We start from the raw sequence: 15,514 nt of genomic DNA on the forward strand, positions 1-15,514 counted from the left end.
TGAGTGGTCTCTCAATTTGAAGGTTGTGAAAAGGATTTTAAATCAATGGGGACAGCCATGCTGCAACTTCTTTGCATCTCCTTTCAACAACAAGTGTATACACACAGGTTCTTTGACCTGATTCCCCCCTATGGTGGAGTCACCAAGGGATGCTCTACTTCACGACTGGCCCCCTAGTCTCGCTTTGTGCTTATCCCCATTACCTTTAATCCCCCAAATTTATTCAGAAAGCATCTTGATTAAAGAGCACAGTTATCTTCGTTGCCCCTTTCTTTGGCCTCATCTCCTTCATCCTTCCTGGATCCTCGATCCAACTCCAGACCTTCTGTCTCATCCAACAGACGTGATTCATTAGGACATTTCAGTCATAAAATTGCCCGCATGGTTTCTCCAGTTCTGTTGATCACTAGACAGACCAGGATGTCCTCCCTTGTCCATCACATTCTTTTATCATCCCACAAAGCTTCCACCAGGAAACTTTAAAAAAGTAGTAAACCTGGAATAAGGCACAAACGGATCTCAGCAAACAGACAACTTCTTTAATGGACACTTTGAAAGTGTCCATATATTATAAGTAAGGAAAGCATTTTTCTGGAGAGTAAGAGTATAGTCCTTGAAGGAAAGGAATTCAGTAACTGATTCGAAAGGACTAGTTTACTTAGCATTGTGTGGGATATGTGAAGCATTTTACATGGGGAAAAACTGAACGTAAATTGAAAAGAAGGATTTATGAACACATGTATGACATCCAGGTTCAAAAAGAGACTAATGCTTTGTTTAAACATAAACAAGACTGTCCCAATGCTAATTTTGTATTTTTTGTCATAGAAGGGGTGAACATTGATGTGAGAGGAGGGCTATGGGAGGAGACAATTGAATATAGAGAGTTGTGGTGGAGGGCTATGGGAGGAGACAATTGAATATAGAGAGTTGTGGTGGCAGGTCACATTGGAGGTAAACAAGCCACCTGGTCTCAATGAAAATATCTCATTAATGCCCTTGCTCAAACTTAGATCAGTCAAATTGTAAAGTTAGGTACATTCAAGCGAGATTTCAGGTTGCTTTTTTCCCCTTCTTTTTTCTTCATTCACACTGTTTAAGTAATTTTTACCATTTGTATCAGTTTTTTAACTCATTGATCAACATTCTTTGTATAAAGTTGGATTTTGATGTTCAATGGAGATTGTATATTAAGATATTTTCAGGTCTTTTTATATACATTTTATGATTTTTACAAGATATTTTATATGAATGGCCACAAGAGGGAGCTAGTGTCCTATATAGTTCACAGTTTTCTCTGTATTTAATATAGCAATAACCCACGTCTGGGTGTGGGTAAATCCCGCATTACCCACACCCAGAAATGGGTTATTGCGATTATACTATGACATTATTTAAGAAAAGAAATAATTACTTTTCTTAAATAATAATGCCTCTTTGCTGCCCTTCCGCAGCTGTCTGGTATCCGCGGCAGTTCTGATGTACTGCGCATGCCTATGCAGTACATCAGAGCTGTGGCCAAAAGCTACGGAGAAAGCAAGATCTCCGTTGCTTTTTATTTCACTATGTTAAATGGGTTTAACATAGCGAGACAGCTTTAAAATAAGCAACGGAGATGTACGCTGGTTATTTTAAACTGTCTCGCTATGTTAAACCCATTTAACATCTGTCTCGCCATGTTAAACCCATTTAACATAGCGAGACAGGTTTAAAAAAGCAACGGAGAAAGCAAGATCTCCGTTGCTTTTTACACACTGTGTCACTATGTTAAAGGAGTTTAACATAGCGAGACAGCTTTAAAAAAAGCAAAGGGGATCTCTGTTGCTTTTTCTAAAACCTGTGTTGCTATGTTAAACTCTTTTAACATAGCGAGACAGTGTGTTTTAAAAGAGACTTATACTAATGGAAAAAGTCCGGGCGACCGGACCTTTTTCCATTAGTATAAGTCGATTTACAACGTGCACGCTGGCCAATCAGCGTGCACGTTTTGGAATGTTAATGGGGGGTCATGGTATAATGTGGTTTTTAATTTACAAATGTATTTATACCTGTATTTATAGTAGGAATTAGGGGACAAAAGTTTTAATCAATGTGATTGTGTAAAACACTTCATTTTTATTTACAAAATGCACGTTGAATCTGTTTGAACATTTTTTATATATAAAGAATGTTTTGAAAGCTTTTTAAAGAAATTTTAATTACTTAATGGAAAACACATTTTTTTTAATTAGGGGAGGTATTTAAGCTGCTAGTTTAACCATAATCCCACATCTGATAAAGTTTTCTAAATGAAAATGTATTTGTTTGGTGTTTATGTTTTGTATTAGTGTGCTTATTTAACTGGTTTGGAGTGGATTACAGTCATCCATTGGGCTTTATTGATTTGCCTTTACAGTCACTTTTTCTTCATTTACTGGTGTTGTTTGGTGACTACATGGATTTTTTTCTCTTTTTATTAGTTTTATATGGTCAATAATTTGCATGGGTTGCTGTATTGAAACCAGTTGGCAAATTCAGATATGGTACTCCTGGATCCTAGCAAGGAAGTAGTCTCAACTCCTTCCAGTAATCCTATCCTAAATGACAAGGAGAGCAGAGCCCTTGATAGATTTGTGGAAAAAATTGTATACAATGGCTACCCTGGCCTTTCAGGGCTTTAAACTGTGAGTCCTACATGTTTTCTTATCAGTAGACCCTGTAAGATCAGGCAAGGATGAAGGAAGAAGGGACTGAGGATAATGAACTGAAACAAGAGTGTTATATGATCTTTCTTAGCAGGTAGCCAAGCACTCTAAGAAGTGTAGCTGTGATGCTATGGATGCATCTTGCAGGGCAGCAGCAATGGGGTTATTGGAAGACATGCTTAGTTGAGAACTTCACCCATGCCAGACAGTGTCAAGTCTGACATGCTATATGCCCATTAAGTAAGGATTTTCTCTTTGGCCCCTCTACGTAAGAGGTGTACAAAAAGCTGGAGAAAAAGAGCAAGACCACTTAGTCTGTTATGCAATTCCAAGCCGTCAAGACCTTGCCTTTTAACCATAGACAAGAGCCTACCTGATATGACAAGTGGAAAACGATAAGTGCAATATGAAATGGCAAGCAAAACATAAAGAAAAGCTCGGGGAAGTTCTCTTGGCCGAACCCCCCCCCCCCCGAGGGGATAACTCATCTTGGTTGTCTTCTTCCTCTTCCCTAACGTCACCCTTCTCCACAACTTTAAGGCTGCTTGTCTATCTTTATAGGAAGTTGGAAAGAATGTCTGTCAGGACAAATTAATGCTAAACATAATAAGACAGATACAGTCTTTGATTCTTAGAGAAATCTCAGTCCAGAGGTATTCCACCAGTTCCCGGAGACTAAGCTTAGTTCATCTCTCAGGTTCTAAAAGACACACAAAAGACAATATCCATGCACATTGCTCTCAGACTGTTCCTAGTACAAAGGAAAGAAGGGCCTTGAAGGTCCATCCTGGATCTCTCTTTTTTAGACCAATTCCTAAAGTTACCCAAAGTCAAGATGCTGTGTCTGCAAGGGCTATTACATTTTACTGTCTCCAAAAGCATTCATGGCAGTCTTGGACTTGAAGGACACAAGTCTCCACATTCCCCATAAAAAAAGCCACAGAAATTCCTAAGATTTGCAGTAGGAGATAGCACTTCAGTTCACCACCTTGCCTTTGGCTTGTTCACTACACCCAGAGTATTTGCAACATTTCTGGCTTCAGTGAGAGATAGGCCTGATTGTCCTTTGTCCTTCAAAAACATCTGTCTATAACAAGATTATTGTTTTATACTAACATAATTGGTTTGAAAGCCATGAAGACCTGTGCCTTAAAGTCAACATGGAAAATTTTTCCCTGATCCTCTCTCAGAAAGTGATCTTTCTAGGAGCATATCTAGTCACTAATCAGCACCTTTGTTATGTGGAAACCAGTATCCCCATTGGCATGTACAATGAAAGAAATTTCATGGAGGATCAAGAAATGTCTCCTGAACCATAGGATGCTCCCTTTCGTACCCTGAAACCAACTATAACTCTTACAACAGACTCCTCAGACGTAGCATGGTGGGACTTTTATGTCCAAGTGACATGGAAGGACAGCAGCATGAGGAAGAAATACATAATCGAACAAGTAAATGATGTCACTCATCGAGGCATTGAATGTCTTTCTTCTTGTCTTGCTGCAGGAAGTTCAAAAAAATAATTAATCCAGATGTGCAGGTAAATGTGAAAGCATATAAGATAAAACAGGACAACTCAACAACAAGTTGAAGAATGAAGTGATTGTGTATTATATTAAAACAACATGTGACCTTATTTCCAAACCATTGAACCAGATTTTCAGTATTGCAGTGTGCATAGACTTCTAACTTATAGGCCTTCTGTGTAACTGGATGTATAAATACTGAACATCCAGTTACGCAGAAGACCTATAAGTTAGGTGTCTTTGCAGACTTCGGTACTAAAATTCTTAGCTAGCTGTCAAGAAAATAAATGTTTCTATATAGATAAGAACAATAGGACATTAAAAGAAAGAACTGGTGAATGTGTTTATGATATAAAGAAAGTGAAACCTACAAATACTGTTGCTAAACACATTAAGGTTAATGGTTTGAAACTTAAGTTTAAATTTTGATGTTACAAGTCTCAAATGTTAGTTTAAGAGATGGTGGTATTCTTAATGTCATTGAGAAGTAATAGCTTCGTTGGAGTATTAGGTTGCAAGTTGTGCCCTACCCTGGTTTAAATGATAATACAGAGTTTATATCATTATTTAAGGTCACATGTTTTAAGGCAACATATAGTGAGATGTTGCTGCATTGTTGACTATCTGATGAACCTCCTTTGAGAGTGAAAGCGCTTATGATTTTTGGTGGATTAAGGAGTTTTTACATTAGCTTGTGGTCAACTTGTCCTGTTTTGTCTTGTAATGCTATAGGGAGTCCTGTGAGTTTAAACAGGCAACACAATACTGTAGTGATGTGTTACATGAACAGATAAGGATAAACTCACTTGTCATGTAAGCTTGGGAGATTGCAGCACAGAGGGGAATATACCTGAAGGGCACATTTATCCCTTCAGAACACCTTATAGCAGTGATAGCAGAATCCATGCAGCTACCATGAGTGGATGCTACACAGAGAAACTTTCCTAGATTTAATCAGCATGTGGTGTGCACTAGAAGTAAACCTGTTTGTCATCTGAACAAGCAACTGAGTCAGTCCTGCTCAAGGCTAGCAACTTCAGGAGTCTGGAAGGCCATTGCCTTCTTCCTGAATTAGATACATCTGTTTCTCTACCCTTTCCTTCCCATACCCTTGACTTCAGAGTACTTGGGAAAACTGTGGGAGAAGAATCCAAAAATGTTCCTCACAGATCATTTTTGGCCAAGATAGTACTGGCTCTCTTTCCTATACAACTTGGCAGGAGGAATACAAGTGGTACTGCCTCAGCAAGTAAAACTAAGGGCCCCTGCTACACCCCAGTCTGGCCACACTGATGCTGACAGTCTAGATAATCTCAAGCTTATCCCAGGAAGGCACAAATTCTCAGAGGATGTACTAAACTTTATGAAGTAAGCTAAGAAAACTCAGTTCAAGAAAATTTAACCTAGCACAGTGAACTTCTGGTGCCAGTCCAAGGACCTTGACTCCAGAAACGCTAAGGTAACATTGTCCTGGAATACCTGTCAAACCTCTACAAAACAGACTTAGATTACACATCTATCAAGGTACATGCTTCTGCTATTTCAGCCTGTTTACTGTTGGAATCCCCATTCTGTTCCCCAGGTCATCAGGTAAACAATTCCTAATGGGAGTCATCCACCTTAGGCCACCCAAGAGGCAGATGGCTGCATCATGGGGCCTCATCTATATGCTAGAAAAGTTGACTTCACCACCCTTTGAACTAGCAGCCTCTTGCCCTATTCAGTTTCTGTCTTGGAAGATGCTGTTCTTAGTGGAAATAACCTAACATTTCAGAACTGTAAGCCTTAACATGCAAAGAGCCCTTTCTAGTGTTCCATCAAGAAATTGTAGCATTACAAACTAATTTTTCTGTCTTTAGTGGTTGCTGAATTGACCGTGAACAAGACCACTCAGCTTCCAGTATTTTTTCCCTAAGCCTCAAAACTCAGGTGAATGGATGTTGCATTGTTTTGATGAGTATAGATAATGGACATTCTGCCTACACAGAACAAAAGAATTGAGAAGCACCATTCAGGTATTGGTCTCTCTTGCAAAAAGAAAGTCGGATAAGCCTGTTAACAAAAAAAAAAAAATCCAAGTTTTTACACATTTTATTACTTTTTGATGTTAGCATAATGGGGAATAACTCCCAAGGCGTATTAGAGCAGAACCAGCACTACATCGTTCACCCCAGCTTTCCTTGGAGGAGTCTGCACCCAGGCCATTCTGGAAGCAGCTACTTTGTCCTCTGAACACACCTTTTCAAAGCATTACATCTTGGGAACTACATCTAAAGCTGGGACAGGATTTGCATCTGCTATCCTGCAAAGTCTGATTACTATGTAGTGTATCCATGTCCCCATTTCTCACTTCTTTGGGAAGTTCTTTAGGAATCTTCCCAAAAGTGAGAACTGCAGCAGTGAAAATTGTGGCAAACCTAGTACACTTGTATTAGGAATTTACTGTGAATGTAGATTTGGGGTAGTTTGTGTTGTAGTTCAAGCTTCCTCCCAGTATTCCCTTCCCCACTTTTACCTAGGTTTCTCTGGTGTTGGGGTGGCATCTTCATCTGACCTTCTCTTACTGCCCAACTTTAGTTCTTGTTTTGTTCTTTTTCTTGGAGTATTGGGATTGGGATACTTTTGTATGGATCCAAGTCTGCATCTCTGGTTCCGTCTGGGCTGCTGTGCTCTAGAGCTTCTCTCCTGTTTCAGCCTGGGCAAGAATGATCTGAAGATGGTACTAACTGATGCACCTTTTATGGTACTAACATCTCTGTACTGGAAAGAGGATGTTGGCTGAAGCCCAGGGGAAGAAAAGAGCTCCGGAGTGCTTCAGAAATGAAGACTGCAGCAGTGAAACTACTTGAACATCTGTAATTACATAAAATGACTTCATAGTAGAATTTAAATGAAACAGTAAAACAGTATGTTATAAGTTTACCTTTTCCCATAGCTAATAGCTATACTTCAACCACTTTCTTAGATATGCAGATTTCCAAGGGCACCATCAATAACAGAGTCAACACTGATCCATTCAGAAAACCGACAAGGTTAACTTACTACTCCACAGTAAAAGTCTTCATCCTACAAATACCAGGTGCATCTTGGTGAAGTCCAAAGGCTATAAATTATCTAGAATTACCACCGAGATGGAATCATTTTTGAGCAACCTAAGCAACTTAGAGAATGATTTCCTAGTGAGAGGATACAAAAGTCAGATGTTAAAAAATATCCTGGAACCCATTACAGAACTGAAGAGGACTGAAGCACTTTCACTTAACCTCCCTAGTAGGAGAATGTTAAGAAATGCCATGGAGAATAACAAATGCAAAAATAGCTGCATCCTGACATGCACTTTGGATCATCACAGTATCAAAAATGTTATTAAAGAAAACCGGGCCATTGTCACAGGAAAACCTTATCTGATTAACATCTTAGGTGAAGCCCCATCATTTGTTTACAGGAAGGCCAGGAACATTAGAAGTTTTGTTGAATTTAAACCTAGACTTTATGAGAGAAACACTAAAAGATGTGAAGATAATTGTACATTTTGTATATTTACACAACAAGATGATAATGATTTTCTTTAAATAAGGGCAATAAAAACTAAGACCAATGCAGTGGGTGATTGTAACACTACAAAAGTAATATACAGGGCACAGTGTAATGAGTGTGATGTACTTTGTGTGGGCAAGACTGTAAATAAACTTAAGAGTACGATTTCATGTCATCTGGCAGAAATCCGCTCTGGATGTAAAAATAATGCACTAGCCAAACAACTTGCTGTGCATAAAAGATGCACATTTTTAAGTTCCGGATACTGGATTGCATAGACATTGGTGATCTTGAAGGAGACATCTTGAATATGCGGGAAAAACGTGAACTCATGTGGCAATTATAGCTGAACTCTTTCAGGAAGCTTGGACTAAACTACTACTGCTCACTTAAAAGTGTACTTACTGAAACTTAGAAAATTGCCACATTGTTTACAATTACATGATTAATTTTATTTTATGTTATTCTTTCAGTTGGTTTTAAACACAGTGGTAAATAATTTTTAATAGAAGTGTATATTTTCTTTCTATCATCACATTTTTTTCTTTTTTCGTCTTCTATGTCCACTTTCTTTAGGTTCATAGGTAGGTACTAGACTATTGGCCCTAGGGCCTATATAAGTCTACCCAAAAAGGTATCCTAGCTTTCGCTACTCAAGAACATTATTTTCCTGTGCCCCTGTCGAGCAGAGCAACAGAGGTGTTCCCCGGGGTGAATTTCCTATTTCCCATCCAATCATCAAGATTTTTCTTGAAGAGTGCTACTGAGAAGCTTTGTTTGATATAGATTTGAAATAATGTTTAATAACAATACTAGCTAATCATACAGTAATATTTTTGTAGATAGTTTTTTAGGGTTCTTGTATACAGACCTGAAGAAGTCTAGAAGGACAAAAGCAATCTTTGTTAACAGCAGGTTATGGAAATAGAATATGGTTTGCACAATGGATTTTTGCATGGTAAATATATATGTATCTATTTATATATATTTTTAGATTGCCAAATGGTCTAAGACTTTATATTTCTAACCATGTAGTATATTATCTTGGATAAAATCACAGACTTAATAATCTGGTTAATAAGAGGTACCACATCATTATTCATTTTATTTAAAATACATAAGGGTTATATTATTACGACAGCTACTAAGTAGGGCAGGACCAGCTCGAATGTCACACTGATGGGGGAAGGGATGTGAATTTGTTAACATGTATACCAATACACTGTATTTTGCAGCACAATAAACCACTCCCATACCTGATAAAAAGTGCGTGTGTGTGTGTGATATAGTTACAAAGTTTGCTATGAAACTATTATTCTGTTATTTTTGTTTTACTTGGATCGTTTGTCTTTGTGCTTAATAAAGGATTTTCGACTGGAAACAGACTTGTCTACCCTGCTTGGATTACTTTCTAATACTTAGTAATTTTGTATAATATTTCAAAATATATTTTTTTATTATTTTTTGACTTAGGATGAGTTTAAGTTCGCTACTTCTACTACCATTATGTGATCTTATTACTATACAGTGATTAATTAGATATATATATATATATATATATATATATATATATATATAACAATTGAAAATCTCCCACACAGAAATGTTTCTTACACTGCTGTGTTATAGTAATCCAATCTAATTGGTTTATAAGCACAAATTAAGGTACTATGTTTGCAAACATATATATTTATGGTACATTCCTAATATACCTGTACTTATCTGGTTAGCTTGTTAAAAAATATATATATATACTCTGATGTTCAGATGTCACTGTGCTTAAGACTTTTTGGTTAGTTGTGTTTGACACATTTTCTTTGTGTCCAGGAAATTAAATCTGAGCTGCCTAAGAAGAGAAAAACAAGCGATCAGGAAGGACGGTAAGTGGTATTCTAAAAATAACACCAGAGTTTTAAATGGTGCTTTGAGTTTCAGCACACTTTTTGTAGTAGCCACAATTGCCAGAAGGAGAAACCATTTTCTTTTGGGGAGGGATATGGCACAAGAACTATGACTGTGGAATTAGAATTTTTTTTATTTTTTTTAAACCTGTTTTTATTTTCACCGGTCTGCCAAAGTATGTTATGACCTTTCCTGAGTTATGCTAAGGAGGATTTCTCACTCACAGCTGCATTATGTATAGATAAATGCTAAGTATGTGCATGTTAAAGTGCAGTGTCACTGGTTTAGTAACAGCAAACTAAATCCGTAGCTGTTTTTCTATTGGTTCTTTCTGTTCCTCTTCCCAGTTTAACTACGCTGACCACTGCTTCTCTGGCGCCTTTTCTAAAGGCTGCAGAGAGCTGCACTGGAAGCACATGTGCCGAGAAGAAAATAATTGGCCTTTTAAACTCATACCTAAAGTATCAGAAGAGTACCTGTTTTCACTTGCACTTGAAATTGTGTAGTGAATTCTGCTAATGTGTTTTATTTGAATTGCTGTTCTTCTTTCTGTTTGTTTAAAAGTAATTTTACTCCATGTATAACAGTTCACTGGCTATTACTGTGTTACAAAGATAACTGTTTTCTCTGTGTTGTCTCCTTTGCTACAGTTATCTGCAGTTTTTCAGCTGGTGTCAGATTTCCGAGGGCCAGTAGTGATTGTTCTGTGCTGCTGTTTCTGAGAGAGAGAGACATTATTGGCTAAAGTCCTAGTTGTTTTCTTATTGGTTCTTTTAGTTTCTGTTCTCAGTTTAACTTTGCTGGGCACCACACCATGCCACACTGTATTTGACAGATATAGGTATTTTCAGTTTCAGTTTTTCTCCTATGAACCCTGAACAGCTGTAAACACAGTACATTAAGTAAGCAGTAATGCCCAACAGAGGGTTTGTGTCAATGTGTAATTATTACCCACCCAGGGGAGTTATGAGGCCCAATGCTACAAGCATACCATAAGTTTTAGAGCATGGATTGCTTTGGCTTTTGACATGATTGGACATGCTTGCTATTATAAGGGAGGCTAGAAGTCTAAATACAAGGAAGTAAAACCTAGTAAAATGAAAAATATTGTCCCTTTGGTGCCAGAGAGAGGCACTGGACTCTAACCAGTCATTTGTATCCACAGTCATCAAATATTTGTCAGGCCTTTACAAATTCGGATTATCTCAACTATTTACTCCTGCCTGCCCTAGGATTTTCCCTTTTGTTCTTGCTGCAATTCCTGAAATGTATATTAACACCTGAGACTGAGCAAAAAGGAAAGTTCCCTCTCATGAGGCCTAAACTACAACTTTGCTGCTGTTGCTGCTATTTGAGCGTATAGCTGCAGCCACTTCCTGCAGAGAAATCTCTGAATTACAATCAGTTGTGTATAGGCAAGTCTTTTTCATCTTCCACAGGGAGATGGTAAGCCTCTACAACCAGCATTATCTTCACATCCAAGGTGATGTAAGAAGTCTCTCTAAAAAAAGGCCCGTTAACCTCCTGGTATTTTAGTCTACCTCACAGTGTAAGTAAGAAAGGATTTTCGCATAGCATGGGTGTGCATAAGCAACTGAAATTTTAAATGGAAAAGACTAAAGTAAAGCCGTAAGAAAAATAGATCAGTTATTCATAGCCTCTGCAAAAGGTATTGAAGGCAGGCCTCTCTCAAAACAGATAGCAGCCATAACAGCAACAGCAGCCACAATTGCTTTACTTATAGGAGTCAGCAGCCAGGCCATCTTGGAACCAGCTACCTGGTTATCTTATCATACCATTTCCAAGTACTACAATTTGTGCAAAACTTCCAGTACCAGGACATAATTTGCCAAGGACATTCTGCATGGACACTACAGCCTGCATCTTTCCATGGCTAGCCACTGTGGTCCATACGTTTTTGGAATAACCCCAAAAGTTGTTACTTCTAACCATCAGTGTATAGTATATACTATAGTGTATAGTAAGTTGTATAGGAACTTTCCTTAATTGCATATATTTGTGTGCTCACTTTTGCAGTAGTGTTTCCCTCCTACTTCTTTGTTTCTTGCTTATTAGCATTCTGGGGGTTAGGGGGTAAACAGTCACCTCTACCCCACCTTCCCTTTCTGCTAATCTTACATTTTTCCTCCCCCTCCTTGGGTTAGATTAGCACATGGAGAGGGAGCTTTGGGGTTACTTCATCTTTGGGGTCCTTTACTACCTGGACAATTTGTGCTCAGGTTTCTAACAGACCCTTACAGATTATAGAGCAAGAAGAAAAGAAAGATGACATGAGTAGACATTGTTCTTGTACCAAAGGTATGCTGACATCCATATGGGAGGGTGTCCACCCAGCTAAAAGAGGAAGGTATGAAAATCTCTGGAAGTTAGATAGGACACTTGGCCTTCTGTGTCAGAAGTCCCAAATGTTAGCACAACTATAAAAGTGAACATACTCCAGCATCTGCATATACAGTTCCCACACCACTGCACTTTCCTAACACTATTGTACTTTCTTAGGTCTGCTAACTTTTCTGGTAAAAAAGCTAATACAACTAAAGTTGTCTTAGTGCTGACTCTCTTGTTAGTTGGTCATATTTATTGATTAAGGTTTTGTTAATTGTAACAAGCTTTCATTGTTAACAAACACCTTTTAAAAGTTTTAAGAGAATAAAAAGTCTTAACAAAATATTTAATTTGCTACAGAAAACCATGTTCATAATGGCAGTAAGGCATTTGAGGGGAGCATTATAATCAACTGGTCTTATGGAACAGTTAATAAACAAAGCTTTTCCACAAGCTTCAGCAATCTCAGAAAAATATGTTCGAGATAAAAATAATTCCCCCAAACTATCCAAACATTAAGCTTATTAATTTAACCAACTTATCTGCCACTTATTTCTATACAGAACCGTAACATTTAAGAAAATATGTATGTAAATTTAATACTTCAGAATAAACACTTTCACATACTTTTGTTTCAGAAGTGCAGGGTAAGGCAGAATAAACACTTTCACATACTTTTGTTTCAGAAGTGCAGGGTAAGGCAGTAAATTTTATGAACCTAACATATAAAAATACCAAGAAAATCAGTGTAAATAAGCATTATGACTAGTTGTCAGTGGGCCCTCATTCATTTGGCTTTTTGTTTGCTATCATTTGGTTATAAACCTGATATCCTGCAAGATGTCAACAAGAAAGTAAATAATTTTAAAAAGATGCAGATATTTCAACACTTACTTTGGTGATACAGTTGTCTTCCAGCATGAAGAAAACATTAATGTAGTTCATAGATTAGGATAATTATGTTCCAAGATCAGCAAAAAGATGTGTGTTATGCACATTTCTGTTGGGGAAAAGTAGATAACAAACCTATGTGTATGGATCTTTGTTGAAGTCCATAACCTTTGAGATTTCAGCTGCAGGCAAGGTCTAATGTCTGGTCTAACTTGCAGAGTCTTGCACAGTTGCACCCCTTTGTTGGGCATATCTGTCCTTCTCCGGGATGTCATTCATTGTAAGGCCTGCACCACCTTCAGTTTTTTCTTGCCACAGACACCCCTTTTTATAAACATAAGAAATGGATGGAGAAGCAAGTACAGTTTGAGAATGATGAGGGGAAACTAAAGATCTTACTGCCATCCTAGCTGGCTGTCCTTGGCTAGAGGGTATCATCTCAGTGGAGGCAATTGCACAGACCCTGATATTGATACATACATATATGTATACATACATACTTGCATACAAATATTTCAAGCACGGACATTAATGCCCTTCTGGCTTGCCAATATGCTAAAACATTCATTCCCATAAGTGTCCAGGCTGTTCTTAAAAATGTCTAAAGTAGTACTTGCTTTAATGTAATTTGGTAGTCTGTTCCATGCATCAGATATTCTGTCAGAGAACCAATTAGTACACTTCTCATTCCTATAGAATATTCTGCATAGGTTGTCTGATGATTCTGTAGTACCTTTTGATAACCCCAAACATTCCCAGAGGTAGTTGTCTCTAAATGCCCTATATACCTAAAAAATATCTCCTCTTACATATCTCTAAGAGACACTGTACAAGTTCAGATAGTTTAGTCTTTCGTAATAACCTAAATTTTCACATCCATGGATGCTCTTAGTATGTTTCCACTGTACTCTTTCCAGTTTACTCAAACTTGTTTTCTTATAGGGTTTCTATATTGTTATTCCATACTCAGGTTTGGGTCTAATGTAACTAACAAACAATGACTTCATCATTTTTGATTTCCTAACCTTTATAAATCTTTTTATGCAACATATAGTTCTAGAACTATCATTAATCAATTGGTTGATACGATTAGAAAAACTCCTAGTTGAATCTACCCATATACCCAGGTCCTTAAATGAGTCTACAGTTTCAGTCACTGTCTGCTGTATTAAATATTCACATTTCAGTTTATGTCTTCCAAATCTCATATGCTTAGTTTTTCATGTATTTATTAGCATATTATTCTCCTGTTCCCAAATGGCCAATTTAGTCAAGTTATTTTGGATTTGTCCTACTCCTGTTTCCCTTAAAGACAAGTTTAATAAGAGCATGTCTCCAACCTTGAGGAATCTCTCCATGTTTATATGACCAAGTGAATAATAGATTAATGGTACCATAAGTTCTTGCTGAAGTGTTTTCATGTCATTGTTACTAATTGTATCTCCTTCCTGTGTTTTGTTTGGATCCAGTTTGGCAGTTCTTTTTCAATATAATTTAATTTGATTCCAGTATCTGGGGTTACCTGGATGTCACTAGGACAACTTATCACCCCTTTTATGGAGCCAAGCTGTTTTGTATAAGATTTTGTAAATATATCTATAATCTGTTGTGTCTAAGAATACATTTTGGAATCTGCACACAGATTATCAATTTGTGTCTCTTTACTTCTTCCACATCTTATGTATTTATAAAAAGGTTTCCTGTTATGCTCAATATCTTTATATACATTTTCTTCAAATGTTTCTTGATCTTGTCTCACACTGTGCTTAATCTGTTCAGCTTGTTTATTCCAGTTTTCAAAGTTGTAGTTCAACCTCTCTTCCATTTCTTACATTTTGTGTCTCTCACCTTAATCAGATATCTTGTTTTTATGGTAATATATCCCCCTGATGTTGTATGCCTAGATCCTGATGTTAAACATTCTTTTTTGATTTTTTTGCACTCAATTTCTCTTTCAAAATGTTCACATTCCATCTGCAGTTTTTCCACTGAACACCTCAGTCCAGTTAGTTTTACATAGTGACTATTTTGCTTCCATATAATCTGTAATTAACATTCTGTGCATTGGTTTAGATTTCAGTTTGGCATAATTATCTAGCAACAAATTAAACTTTATAACCCCATGATCACTGCACATCAACATAGTAAAACTTGACTTGAAGTAACAGTAATTTCTTTAGGAACACAATCTCTAGTATGTTCCATCCTGTGTTAGTTTTTTTTACAATCTGAAGCAGTCATTCCTAAATATACATTGTGAATAATTTACATTGTTGAACCAATATTACCTGTGTTTCATGCAAGAAATGTATGAATTTCTCTAGGTCATCTGCACTTGACTTTGGTAGTCTGTACAGTCCAATTGTTATATGTTCTGAGGTTGTCTTTATTGTCACAGTTGCACAATCTTTAGTATTGGTGTTATCATTGAACATGTACTAATTACAGGTCTCATAACTATCTTTAATCCCTATCAGAACACCTCCACCTGATTTTTTGTTAGACTGTCTGTTACAGGAAAAACATGTAAACCCTGACAGAACTGGTTTCCAGTCATTGTTCTTTAACCATGTTTCACAAACAACAACATCAGTCATATGGGAATGTAACAAATCTTCCAATAAAACA

General features: G+C 37.2%; 1 protein-coding gene across 1 annotated transcript in view; it reads left to right on the top strand.

The window, feature by feature from the left end:
• Window positions 1-15,514, top strand: part of CCHR1.PART0H1orf131 (chromosome chr1.part0 C1orf131 homolog) — a 324,402-nt gene that overhangs the window by 269,124 nt on the left and 39,764 nt on the right. The window contains exon 6 of the mRNA XM_044063685.1: window positions 9,575-9,627. Within this exon, the coding sequence (XP_043919620.1) occupies window positions 9,575-9,627 (53 nt within the window). The remainder of the gene's footprint in view (window positions 1-9,574; window positions 9,628-15,514) is intronic.

Source organism: Protopterus annectens, chromosome 1.part0, assembly GCF_019279795.1.
Source record: "Protopterus annectens isolate FY-2018-M chromosome 1.part0, PAN1.0, whole genome shotgun sequence".
Lineage (NCBI taxonomy): Eukaryota > Metazoa > Chordata > Ceratodontiformes > Protopteridae > Protopterus > Protopterus annectens.